Source organism: Eriocheir sinensis, chromosome 35, assembly GCF_024679095.1.
Source record: "Eriocheir sinensis breed Jianghai 21 chromosome 35, ASM2467909v1, whole genome shotgun sequence".
In the NCBI taxonomy this organism is placed as follows: Eukaryota; Metazoa; Arthropoda; class Malacostraca; order Decapoda; family Varunidae; genus Eriocheir; species Eriocheir sinensis.
Window position 1 is genome coordinate 1219999 of NC_066543.1, and position 12186 is coordinate 1232184.

General features: G+C 40.3%; 1 protein-coding gene across 1 annotated transcript; it reads left to right on the forward strand.

Annotated features, from left to right (window-relative positions):
* The first annotated feature begins 2380 nt into the window (after window positions 1-2380).
* Window positions 2381-9889, forward strand: LOC127007232 (ubiquitin-conjugating enzyme E2 J2-like). The gene is made up of 5 exons (XM_050877944.1): window positions 2381-2605; window positions 3766-3895; window positions 5143-5377; window positions 7853-7981; window positions 8538-9889. Exons 2-5 carry the CDS (start codon window positions 3780-3782, stop codon window positions 8766-8768), a joined length of 711 nt encoding a protein of 236 aa, XP_050733901.1. The 5' UTR covers window positions 2381-2605; window positions 3766-3779; the 3' UTR covers window positions 8769-9889.
* Window positions 9890-12186: the final 2297 nt, after the last annotated feature.

Sequence of the window (12186 nt, forward strand, 5' to 3'; positions counted from 1 at the left end):
ACTATGCATTGGTCCTGTTCTTCACTTACTAACTCTTTAGTGGTCCTGTTCTTCATTTGCTAGCTGTTTAGTGGTCCTGTTCTTCACTTTCTAGCTCTTAAGTGGTCCTGTTCTTCACTTACTAACTGTTTAGTTGTCCTGTTCTTCACTTACTAGCTGTTTAGTGGTCCTGTTCTTCACTTACTAGCTATTTAGTGGTCTTGTTCTTCACTTACTAGCTGTTTATTGGTCTTGTTCTTCACTTACTAGCTTGTTATTGGTCCTGTTCTTCACTTACTAGCTGTTTATTGGTCCTGTTCTTCACTTACTAGCTGTTTATTGGTCCTGTTCTTCACTTACTAGCTGTTTATTGGTCCTGTTCTTCACTTACCAGCTGTTTATTGGTCCTGTTCTTCACTTACTAGCTGTTTATTGGTCTTGTTCTTCACTTACTAGCTGTTTATTGGTCCTGTTCTTCACTTTCTAGCTGCTAAGTGGTCCTGTTCTTCACTTACTAGCTGTTTATTGGTCCTGTTCTTCACTTTCTAGCTGTTTATTGGTCCTGTTCTTCACTTACTAGCTGTTTATTGGTCCTGTTCTTCACTTACTAGCTGTTTATTGGTCCTGTTCTTCACTTACTAGCAATTTATTGGTCCTGTTCTTCACTTACTAGCTGTTTATTGGTCTTGTTTTTCACTTACTAGCTGCTTATTGGTCCTGTTCTTCACTTACTAACTGTTTATTGGTCCTGTTCTTCACTTACTAGCTGTTTATTGGTCCTGTTCTTCACTTACTAGCTGTTTATTGGTCCTGTTCTTCACTTACTAGCTGTTTATTGGTCCTGTTCTTCACTTACTAGCTGTTTATTGGTCCTGTTCTTCAATTACTAGCTGTTTATTGGTCCTGTTCTTCACTTACTAGCTGTTTATTGGTTCAGTTCTTCACTTACTAGCTGTTAAGTGGTCCTGTTCTTCACTTACTAGCTGTTTATTGGTCCTGTTCTTCACTTACTAGCTGTTTATTGGTACTGTTCTTCACTTACTAGCTGTTTATTGGTCCTGTTCTTCACTTACTAGCTGTTTATTGGTCCTGTTCTTCACTTTCTAGGTGTTTATTGGTCCTATTCTTCACTTACTAGCTGTTTATTGGTCCTGTTCTTCACTTACTAGCTGTTTATTGGTCCTGTTCTTCACTTACTAGCTGTTTATTGGTCCTATTCTTCACTTACTAGCTGTTTATTGGTCCTGTTCCTCACTTTCTAGGTGTTTATTGGTCCTATTCTTCACTTACTAGCTGTTTATTGGTCCTGTTCTTCACTTTCTAGCTGTTTAGTGGTCCTGTTCTTCACTTACTAGCTGTTAAGTGGTCCTGTTCTTCACTTACTAGCTGTTTATTGGTCCTGTTCTTCACTTACTAGCTGTTTAGTGGTCCTGTTCTTCACTTACTAGCTGTTAAGTGGTCCTGTTCTTCACTTACTAGCTGTTTATTGGTCCTGTTATTCACTTACTAGCTGTTTAGTGGTCCTGTTCTTCACTTACTAGCTGTTAAGTGGTCCTGTTCTTCACTTACTAGCTGTTTAGTGGTCCTGTTCTTCACTTACTAGCTGTTAAGTGGTCCTGTTCTTCACTTACTAGCTGTTAAGTGGTCCTGTTCTTCACTTACTAGCTGTTAAGTGGTCCTGTTCTTCACTTACTAACTGTTTATTGGTCCTGTTCTTCACTTACTAGCTGTTCATTGGTCCTGTTCTTATTGGTCACGTTCTCAGTAGTTTATTGTTCTGTTCTTCACTTACTAGCTGTTTTTAATCACATATATTCTCGCACGTTCTCAGAAGTTAACTGGTTCTGTTCTTTATTTATTAGGTATCTATTGGTCCTGTTCTTTATTTATTAGTCACGTTCTCGCACGTTCTCAGAAATTTATTTATTCGCTATGTAGTGGTCCTGTTCTTCAGTTATTAGTCACATTCTCGCGCGTTCTCAGAAGTTAACTGGTTCTGTTCTTTATTTATTAGCCATCTATTGGTCCTGTTCTTCATTTATTAGTCACGTTCTCGCACGTTCTTTTTATTGGTTCTGATTGATTGATTGACAGTTTATTGTTGCAAGTAAACAACAAAGGAGAAGGGAGGAGCATGCCATCCCAACCCCCAGGCAGCACATGGTGTGATTATACAACTAAGGATACATGTGGAAGTAGCCGGGAAACTAAAAAGATACAATGGTTGGGGACAAGTGCTAAAAAAATAAAGGCCTTGATTTAGTCAGGGGAGTAGACATAAGGGCGCGTTCTCGCACGTTCTCAGAAGTTTATTGGTTCTGTTCTTTATTTACTAGCTATCTATTGGTCCTGTTCTTCATTTATTAGTCACGTTCTCAGTCGTTGGGTCCCGTGAGCCGGACGGTCCCTCCCCTCGTGACGTCAGCAGCTGATACCCGACGTAAACAAGGCGTCCTGCAGCAGTTTTCCTCCTCAAATGGCCTCCCCTGCTGTCCGCGTGTGTGTTTGCTGACCAATGATTCCGGTCATGAGCAAGGGAGTGAGTGAGATGCGCCAGAGATAGACGACGTCCTCTGCCGAGCTAAGACAGCACAGGCATTGAACACGCAGCGCAGCGCAGCAAAGGGTGAGTGCTGTCCTGTCTTGTCTTGTTGTAGTTTAGGTCGACTACTTGGGAGTCCACCACCCCTATACTGTGCTCCACTCCTAATGTGGCTCAGCTGATCAGGGAGGGAGTTACTCTGCCCCCCTTGGAGTAGTCGTGTGTAGGACACGGGGCTCATCAGGGATCCCCTGCAGAAACGGGTCCAATGGACGGTATTGGCTATCTGGCGGCGACTCGGAGAAAGTACGTACTATTTTTACTTAACTTGGTTCCTCTTTTCTATTTCGGGAATAATTAATACTGGCTGTCGTTTAGAGCCAAATGTCCAAACGTGGTACCTGCTGGTAGAAAAAAAATGTATTTACCCTTTGCTGGTAAGGTATTAAGGTTTGCGTCTGTTTGTGGAGTGTGTGACCACTGAGGGGCAAATGTACTGCGGGCCACAGTCTCCTGAGAGGCCCAAACAGTCAAAACACATGAATAATGCTCAACACAGCCTATCATCACATTTAACAAAATTTCACTATTTTGAATATTAACTGTGATTTACATGCAATAAATTATTTAAGTACCTCTTATTAGAACTTGCAGAGCCAGATATCTTTTAACCCCTTCACTTCGGCGACGCCGACGTCGGTGTCCAACGGCGTCACCGTTAGTCCTCTTCTAAACCTCTTAATAGGAAATGGAAGAGGATTAAGAGGAATTGAGAGGTTTATAAGAGAATTAATCCTCTTCCATTTCCTCTTGGCCCTTTCCATACTGTGACGCCGACATCTGCGTCACAGATGGAAAGGGTTAGTGTGCATGAAATGAGATGAAATATGGGCATTTAAAAAGCCATAGATTGTTTTGAGTATAATGTTCATGTGCTTGTATGGTATATTATAGATGCAAATTAGCATATTTGCAATTTAAAAGGACTCTTTTTTTAATACCTAAAAATTCAAATATGTTGTTGAAAATTTAACTTGAATGTATATCACAACAATTGATTTTTGCATATGCATGAATTATAAATGCACAGGCGCCTCATCAAAGTTCCTGCTATGTTGATGGACAGATGAAATGAAACTGACTATAGTCAGTTATCTGAATCGGTTTGATAAATCAATGCAGTTAGTGTGTACACTAATTGTTTGTTAGTGATAATTTATTAGGTAAGTTTTTTTTCTCCACAGAATATTTAGAAGTTATGTCCAAACCCTCTGGTACGGCATCAGCTCGACTGCGAGCTGATTATATGCGTATCAAGCGTGACCCTGTGCCTTATGTGACTGCAGAACCCCTTCCATCCAACATACTTGAGTGGTGAGTGATGTGATACCTTCTGGATTCAGTGTGATTGTGTATTGCTCAATCCTCTCATGCACCATAAGTTTTCTTTTCTGTGCCTATTTGTAGAATCCCTACTCTGGCCAGGTCTAGGCAGTGTTACCGTGCGCCAAAATATTTTTTTGCCGCACAGTCAGGCCATTTCGCAAGACCCCCTAGGGAGCCCCAGATGGATGTTGCAGTGGAAAGAGAAACTTATTAAAAAGGTTAATAGCTCATATAGTTTTCTTGTGGTGGAATTAAGAAGTAGAAGACTAAACTGGTTTGCTTCACGCAAGCAGAAATGAGATAAATTCTATTTCACACCCTCATAGCTGCATATTTACTTCAGTAGACAGGTAAAAAGTATATATTCAGTTGGCCGCATTTCTGTGACACAGCGTATAAAGGGTTTCACCCGGTTGCAGCGACGGGCCAAATTTGTGGCTTTACCATGTAGCAGCGACGGGCCAAATTTGTGCCATGATGTAAACCCCCCCAAATTGATGATACATAATCTGATCACAAATGCTTTGATATACATTATGAAATGGTTTGTGTGAGGGGTGATTTTTTCTCATTTTTCTCGCTTGGAGGGACCATTAAGAAACATGATCCCCGCTGCTGTCGGGTTAAAGCGCAAAGCAGTGAGAGGAAACGTCTGATTGGTGCACCAAGACGGTGAAAACTGCCTTTGTTTTTGCCTCGCGGTCAAAGCCATGCCAGTTGAGAGAGAAGCTATTGGTTCATTTAGGACAGGGTGAGGAAACTTTTGTTCAGATTTCAAAATAACAGTTTTGTTCCTCTTCAAGCCATAGTGCACTTGGGCCCTAAACATATTTACATGCCATTGGCGTGAAACTGCGCAAAAGGGTTAAAACAATTGTACATGCCAACTAAACATACATGTATTCTCTCATAGGAAACCTTGAGTCTGAAAACTCTAACATTTAATTATATTCTACAATTTCATGAATTTAAACATTGTAAAATTTCACTAAAGGTTTATTGTATTCCTTATGTCTATGCCATCGATTCCTTCCACAGAGACTGAAGGGAGCTGCCAGCATTAATTACTTTTTTCATGTTCAGGCCTATAGACCTCTTTTTATGAGGGAAGTAATGTGTGCATTATTTGTTTACCTATGTGATGCTATTTCTGTGCATTTATCAAGTTGTATTTTTAAATAGACAGCACGATTCTATTTATTGTAAAGGCTAATGGAATTAACCCCTCTTTCTAGGCACTATGTAGTGGAGGGGCCTGAGGAGAGTCCTTACGCAGGTGGTTATTACCATGGCAAGCTGGTGTTTCCCATGGAGTACCCATTCCGCCCTCCCAGCATATACATGCTCTCCCCATCAGGACGCTTCAAGACCAACACCCGCCTCTGCCTCTCCATTTCTGACTTCCACCCAGACACATGGAACCCAGCTTGGTCTGTGGCAACCATCCTCACGGGCCTCCTCTCCTTCATGGTTAGTTGCCCCCTTTTAATGTTCTACCGTAATTAACATTTTCTAATCACAGTCAAACCTCAGTTTACGAGTTTAATTCATTCCGGAATATTGCTCGCACACCAAAACACTCGTAAACCAAAACGAATATCCCCATTGAAATGAATGTAAATCCCATTAATGCGTTCCATATGCCAAAAAATATTTATATAAAAATCATTCTACATGTTATTTTTTACAGAATTAATTATTTTACTGACAAATAGCAATGATAAATAATATGAAACACAAATCAGTGTGTTACGGAGATTCTCAGAACCGCTAGCTACGCTCAAGGGGTAGGCTTTGCCCCGGGGTTTAGCAGCCGCAGTTTCCCTATCCTCAAGGCATCGAGACTACGTTCAACCACCAACACGAAGCTAACTCGATGTATTGTCTGAGATGGAGGGTGAATGGGAGTCAGTCATGTCCAGGAGGGCATACAAGATGCCGAGGCTCGCCCCCAGTTCCTGTTGCGAGCATTGCATCCACCGTTCCTGTTTTCTTCTTTGCAGCACCATCCCTTTTAATGATCTTTCTGGGGAACATTGTTAAAGCACAAAGAACTCTCACTGTAGTGCTGAAAACATGATACGAGCACACGGATACCATTTCTACAAGTTTACAACACGGACTGAGACTAGAGCCGTCATTTGGCGGTCAAGAATTACTCTAGACCGAGCAAAAATTAACCCCAAATCTTGCGAAATTCTTGCATTTCTTGTTCTGGTGTGTCAGACTTTAAAGAATTACCCCAATTCTCGGCAAGAATCGGGGGTCCTGCGCAAGCCGCTGAGGGGCTGGGTACGGCCATGGTTTTGCTGACCGCACCTCCATAGGCCTATGGCGATGACCATTTCCTGAGCTTACTATGGGTAACCCTGCCAGGTGGGGGTGGACATAGAGTTCACGAGGTTACTGTTGTGTTACTGTTGTTCCACAGACCATTTTAAAACATCACATACGGTAAGTAAGAACTTCATGGTATGAAAACATCATCGTCATCGTTATAAACAAGAAATTGAAACTATGCCATTCATCAATATTTTGTAGAGTAAAAGGATGTTTTAAAAAACTCCATCGCATTCAATGACACTAAGTAGCTACTGAAATACACCTAATGAACTGTAGATCTTGTAACTGACTAAATTAAAATGTATGTTGCCTTTGATGAGTGACAAAGTGAGAAATAGTGTTGGTTCATCCAATCATATGGACAAGATAGAGCGCTCTGGCAGATTACAGGAGGAAGGTGAAAAACAGTCTAAAGAATGGGGTGTCGTTGAAGAAGGCCATATATCGCAAGATGACGCCGTAGGGTGCAGACTTGCCACCCTTTCCTTAAAATACGGAACACCATTTGTTCCGTATTTGCCTGTCTGAATGGTTAAGCAGATAAAATTCAGTGTCTTAAAATTGTATTGAGTGTATTTTTCGGTGAACCATAAAACCAGTCTCTAAAATTATGTTTGTCGAGGGTTGTCTTGAAGTACGTGTAAAATACGGGTCGTAACAGCTCTCCCCCTTCCTCTTGCCTTCACCAGCAGCGGGCAGTGGCTGACAGTCATGGCAGGCCAGAGAAATTTTAGGGTTGCCATCCATTACTTATAATATGGATTCGTTCTGTATTGGAGGATGGGATGTTGCATTCCTTATTTATTTTAGATCACGGTGGCTGCCCTAACTGAGGCTCTCTTCGCATTGTTTTCTGCTCTGAGCACTCTCGTCCTGCAGCGAAAAAAGGAAACCGAAGCTAACGTCTTTGACTTGTACAAAGAGACACGCCAGTCCTCGTCGAAAGACCGACTTGGTCGGTTAGGCTGACGTTAGGCGTTAGAGTCGGTCAATCGGCATCCTCCCCTCCCTTTCGTGAGCCGTCACTTCGAAGACGTACACGCTTGACCATGTCAACTCAAGCACTGAAGCATCTTTCCTAGAATTATACAGCTTCTTTAGGAGAGAACATCTTGTGAATTATAATAATTTGAGTAAGTGCGGATAAAACAGTCAGTTTGGAAAATAACTTTAGTAATGAATAACAGAAAGTGAATGGGTAATAGAACATAACATTGTGTAACGCCAGAGTGTGAGTTTAAGAGAAGAGGAATGTATGTGGCTTTAGATGGTAAAGATTTGGGCCAGACTCTCAAAGGCTTTTGAGTCGGTGTAAAGTAACACCTAAAAGAATATAGCTATTAGATATCTTGTTACTTTGTCCAATTCTAATCTTACTTTAGCAATATCATTAAATAGCATTAGTTTTTAATGTTTGTTAGCTAATATTAGGAAGATACATCTCTATTGTTGATGGATGCATAGTATGCTGCTGCCTATTTGTAATTTTTTACTTGGTTTACATGACAGCAATGAAACAGTTAGAAATGTGAATACTTTTGTGTAGGTAACAGAGACAGTACCAATCTAATATGAATTGCTACAAATATAAATTCTTCACAGCTTGAGCAATCTCCAACCTTTGGAAGCATTGAAACAAGTGACTATGAAAAGAGACACCTGGCCCAGCAGAGTCTGAGCTTCAACCTCAAGAACAAGACCTTCACTGAGTTGTTCCCAGAAACTACTGAGGTGAGTTGCTTTCAGTCATGTTGTAAGACTTATTGGTAGGATACCATAGAAGGTATTTTGTGACTGTTGATTACTTTTGGAAATATATACTCCTCAGAGGCTCAGACAGCAGTGGACAGTGGTGACATGGTTTTAGGAATGGTCATGAAATCATACATAACAAAGGGCTCTGAATGACAAACAAGGGGCATGACAGTTTGTGTTGTGTGGCCCATCACAATAGGTGCTTTTTTTTCTCTGAATATTCTTCCCACTCAGTTCTTTTTTGTAATCTACATCTATTTTATAACCCCCCCCCCCCCCTCTTCATTTACTTCCGACTCATTCCTTCTCCATCATTGCTTCCCTCAACACTACTCACTGCTTTTGTATCCTTTCTTGTACTTTCTATGGAAGGAGAGTGAGAGGCAAGAAGTGATACTTCTTGCCTCCCACTCTCCTTTCATGGCCAGCCACACACTCTTTGATTCCTTTAATATCCTTGTCCAAATGTAAGTTTATGTATTGTAACAAATATTTAAAGTGTAACTGATAGTGTGGTGTCCTTCAATGGCAGATCATAGAGAAGAAACTGGCCCAACGAGAAAAGGAACTGGCTGAGAGGGCCAAGGCATCTGAAAATGGGAGGCAGATTGACCAAGACCCAACAATTAGTGACAGCAGTCAGCAGAATATGGATGGAAGTCAGATGTCTGCCTTGACCAATCTTCTGGTTGTAGTAGGCTTTGCATTTTTTGCCTGGACTGTTTCTTATATTGTTTCAACACTAAGTGAAGAGCAAGGATAGTGCTAATTTAGGTGCAATATTGTAACTATATGACAAATTGCACTTGAATGGAGGAGTTATTTACAATTTAACCTGTGTAGACAAATCTATACAATACTGTACATTAATATTATTAAATATTTAATGATGTTATGAAAATGAATGTTTGTTGTGACTAGATATTAAGTTTCACGTTGTCTGCTTTCTTTGGTTTATGCTTTGTCCATTTCTACAACTTATACTCTTTTTAAAAATCTATTAGTAAGAATCTAACCAAAAATGTATGTTGGAGATGAAAAGTATGTGTAATACATGGTATTTTATTATCTTGTTATATCATTTTATATTTCCTTTACAAATTAGTGTAAAATACAAAAGAACAGACTGATTTTTTTCTATTTTGCCATTATCTTCACTCCACAGTGTCCATACAACTAAATAAAGGTTGTTAGACAATGTGTGAATATTAGTCAGTTATCTCAGCCAGCAAGTGGTGAATGTTGTTCCTGAATCTCTCAATAGTCTTCTCATAGCCACGTCTCACAAGGTCACTAGTGGGTCAGGTGCCACAGTCCAACACAGTGTCATCGTGAGCACCCAAAACAAACTATTCTCTACGATGCCCATTTTTTCTACTCGGCATCCAATACTGAAGAGATTTCCCATGGTTTCCTCATATTTCTTAACTTCTATATCAACACCAAACACTATATGAACAAGGATTTTCGCAGTATTTTTTGTTTGGTTATGGAGCTTACACACTTATTGTGCTGGACTGTGGAGCTGGCCCCCTGTCATTTATGAACTTTTAGCAACAAAACATCTCACCCAACTGATTTTCCTTTGTGTATTTCCTCACCTGTTGACAATAAGCAAATATGACAATCCCAGAAAATTATATTGATACATCTGTTCACTTATTCCCTTATGTAGAGTTACAGATAGTTCTTCAAGTTTATATGATTGAAATTAAAATGCAATAACCATACTTACCAGCTATATAATCATCTCATTTGATCAACATTTCTCGTGTAGTATGCTGTATTATGCAGGAATTGGTCTAACTAACTTCAACATAACAAATTATACAGATGTTTATTTTTATGATACTGCTGAATGGGGAATAGATTTTTTGTGATAACTCAAGTTGTTTAATAGCCTCATAACAGATTGATTGTGTGCACTTGTCTTTAGAGATCATCGATTGTACGCCAAAATGTGGTATTTATTCACTGGACCTCTGGGATGGTGGGAAGCGTACTAGATAACTTTTATTAAGATTATTATTATTAATAAGATCCATGAAAGAGCATAAAGGGGAAAAAAAAATATGGAGACCCACACAGAGTACCATGGATGTGAGAAATAAAAGAGGCAGTAGGTAACAATAAAGTAAGGAGAAGAATGAAAAAAATAGGGGGGGGGATAAACAATACCTAATGAGTTTTAAGTGCTTTTTTTTAGGGGGGGGAGGTCATCAGATGGTGAACTCTTCACTCCTGGGCCTTCTGTATAGGCCATCAATTTCTCAGTTTCTCAGACTTCAGAAAAGCCAAATGGTCAAGCTTGCAACTTCTACCTGTGCATATCATGTCTTCATATTCTCTCAAGTCTCAATCAATCTTCAATTTTTTTACAGCAACCCAATATTACTTAACATCTTAACTCATGACTTGTTTACAAGCCTTTGAGCAGTAACAAGAGCTATGTGCCTTCTTTCTTCATGGTATTTAGTTAACTATGTGTGCAGTTGGGACCCAAATAGTTTATAGCCAGTACTTGCACAGAATGATTGAGAAACTATACACACACAGTATGACAATACATCTAATGTGTAGTGTCAGGAAAGTCCGTACCACTCGTATTGTGTATTAGCTTCAGGCTCATAATTTTGGCAGATTTTTTTTTTTTTTTTTTTTTTTGGGGGGGGGGGGGCTAGAGGGCATCATAGGTTCTTCAGGTAAGGGAAGGGTGGCGTGTGAGGCAAGCATGTGCAGGTGGAGTAATTACATTAGCTTGAAAGTATTTGCCAGAGCAGGATATATGGAGTACACGAACATCACAGAAAGGTGGAGGACGTTGTGAAATTCCAAGAACTTCTCTTTACTACACTTCCACACGACCACTGCGTGTAACGAAACACACGAGAAATTAATCCAGACAAGGAAAGATTTTGCCGGCGCCGGGAATCGAACCCGCGACCAGCGAGACGGGAGAGCCACTCCCTGATCAGTCGCCCAAAGAGGTACCCCCCTCGCAGAGTGAGTTATGGGAGGTTATTTATATATTATAATGGCTGAAGATGATAATAATGACTGAGGTACTGTGCTGTCATGAGAGAGAGAGAGAGAGAGAGAGTAAAAGGTGAATGTTATAAATAAAATCTCGAGGGGATCTGAATTTCTGTGGGAAGGTTTCTGGGAGAGGACATCATAGTGGAGCTTACTCAAGAGAAAAATGTCCCCGTGAACCCACCTGGGCGTGACGTCAGTGGACAGGTGCGATTGGAAAGTGAAAACGAGGCCGAGGCGTCACACACACACACACACACACACACACGTTTGTAGGGTTGACCTCACAGCTGTCTTGCTCTCCCTAATGTGTGTGAGTAGCCAAGAAAAAAATATCTAGGAATAAAGATGGTAAGTCTCTCGAAACTCAAAATAGACACTTTATACATTGAGATGCGCGGTTTCCCAATTAAGTATAGCTGTTTCATTCGCAGGGAGCAACGGTCTCGTTTTGCTGGTCCATTCTTATAAGCATTTCGGCACATAAGCACACAATTATTTGACTAGACTTTCATAGTTGTTTAATTGAGGCAGAACCTAAAAAAACACTCATTAGAACCCAACTGATCTCCTTTTTGGCCTTTGGAAATAGTTGATGTGAGAGGCGAACCTATATAGGCTATATATCGTATTGAATTGTTGGCTGTTTCTTAATTTAGTACGAATATATTTGGTGTTAAGGGCCACTCCACTCACTACGAGACTGTACAACTCCATGGAATCAAATGGAATCAACTCAGAAATTAAACACTCTTATTGTGACAGATGCAGTAATTTCGACCCAGGAGAAAGTTGAGTAGAGGGAAGGGGTACGTCGATCATTTACGTGGAAAGCAAATATATGCACAGAAAACAGACAGACACGTTCATATACAGTATAGGCTACATGATATAGTGACAGATATGCAAGTTTCAGTCCAGGATTTTGGGGGAAGGGGTCATTTAAATTAATTGTAAGGAAAGCAAATATAGGCTATATGTCCAGAAAACAGAGTACACATAAAAAATACAATAAAATATAATGACATGCAGCAATATATCTACCCAAGGAGAAAGTAAGCTATGAGGCAGCAATTAATATATATCAACCCAAGGAGGAAGGATCGAGAGAAGGGGGAGGGGAGGGAGGGGGAGAGGTCATTAAATCA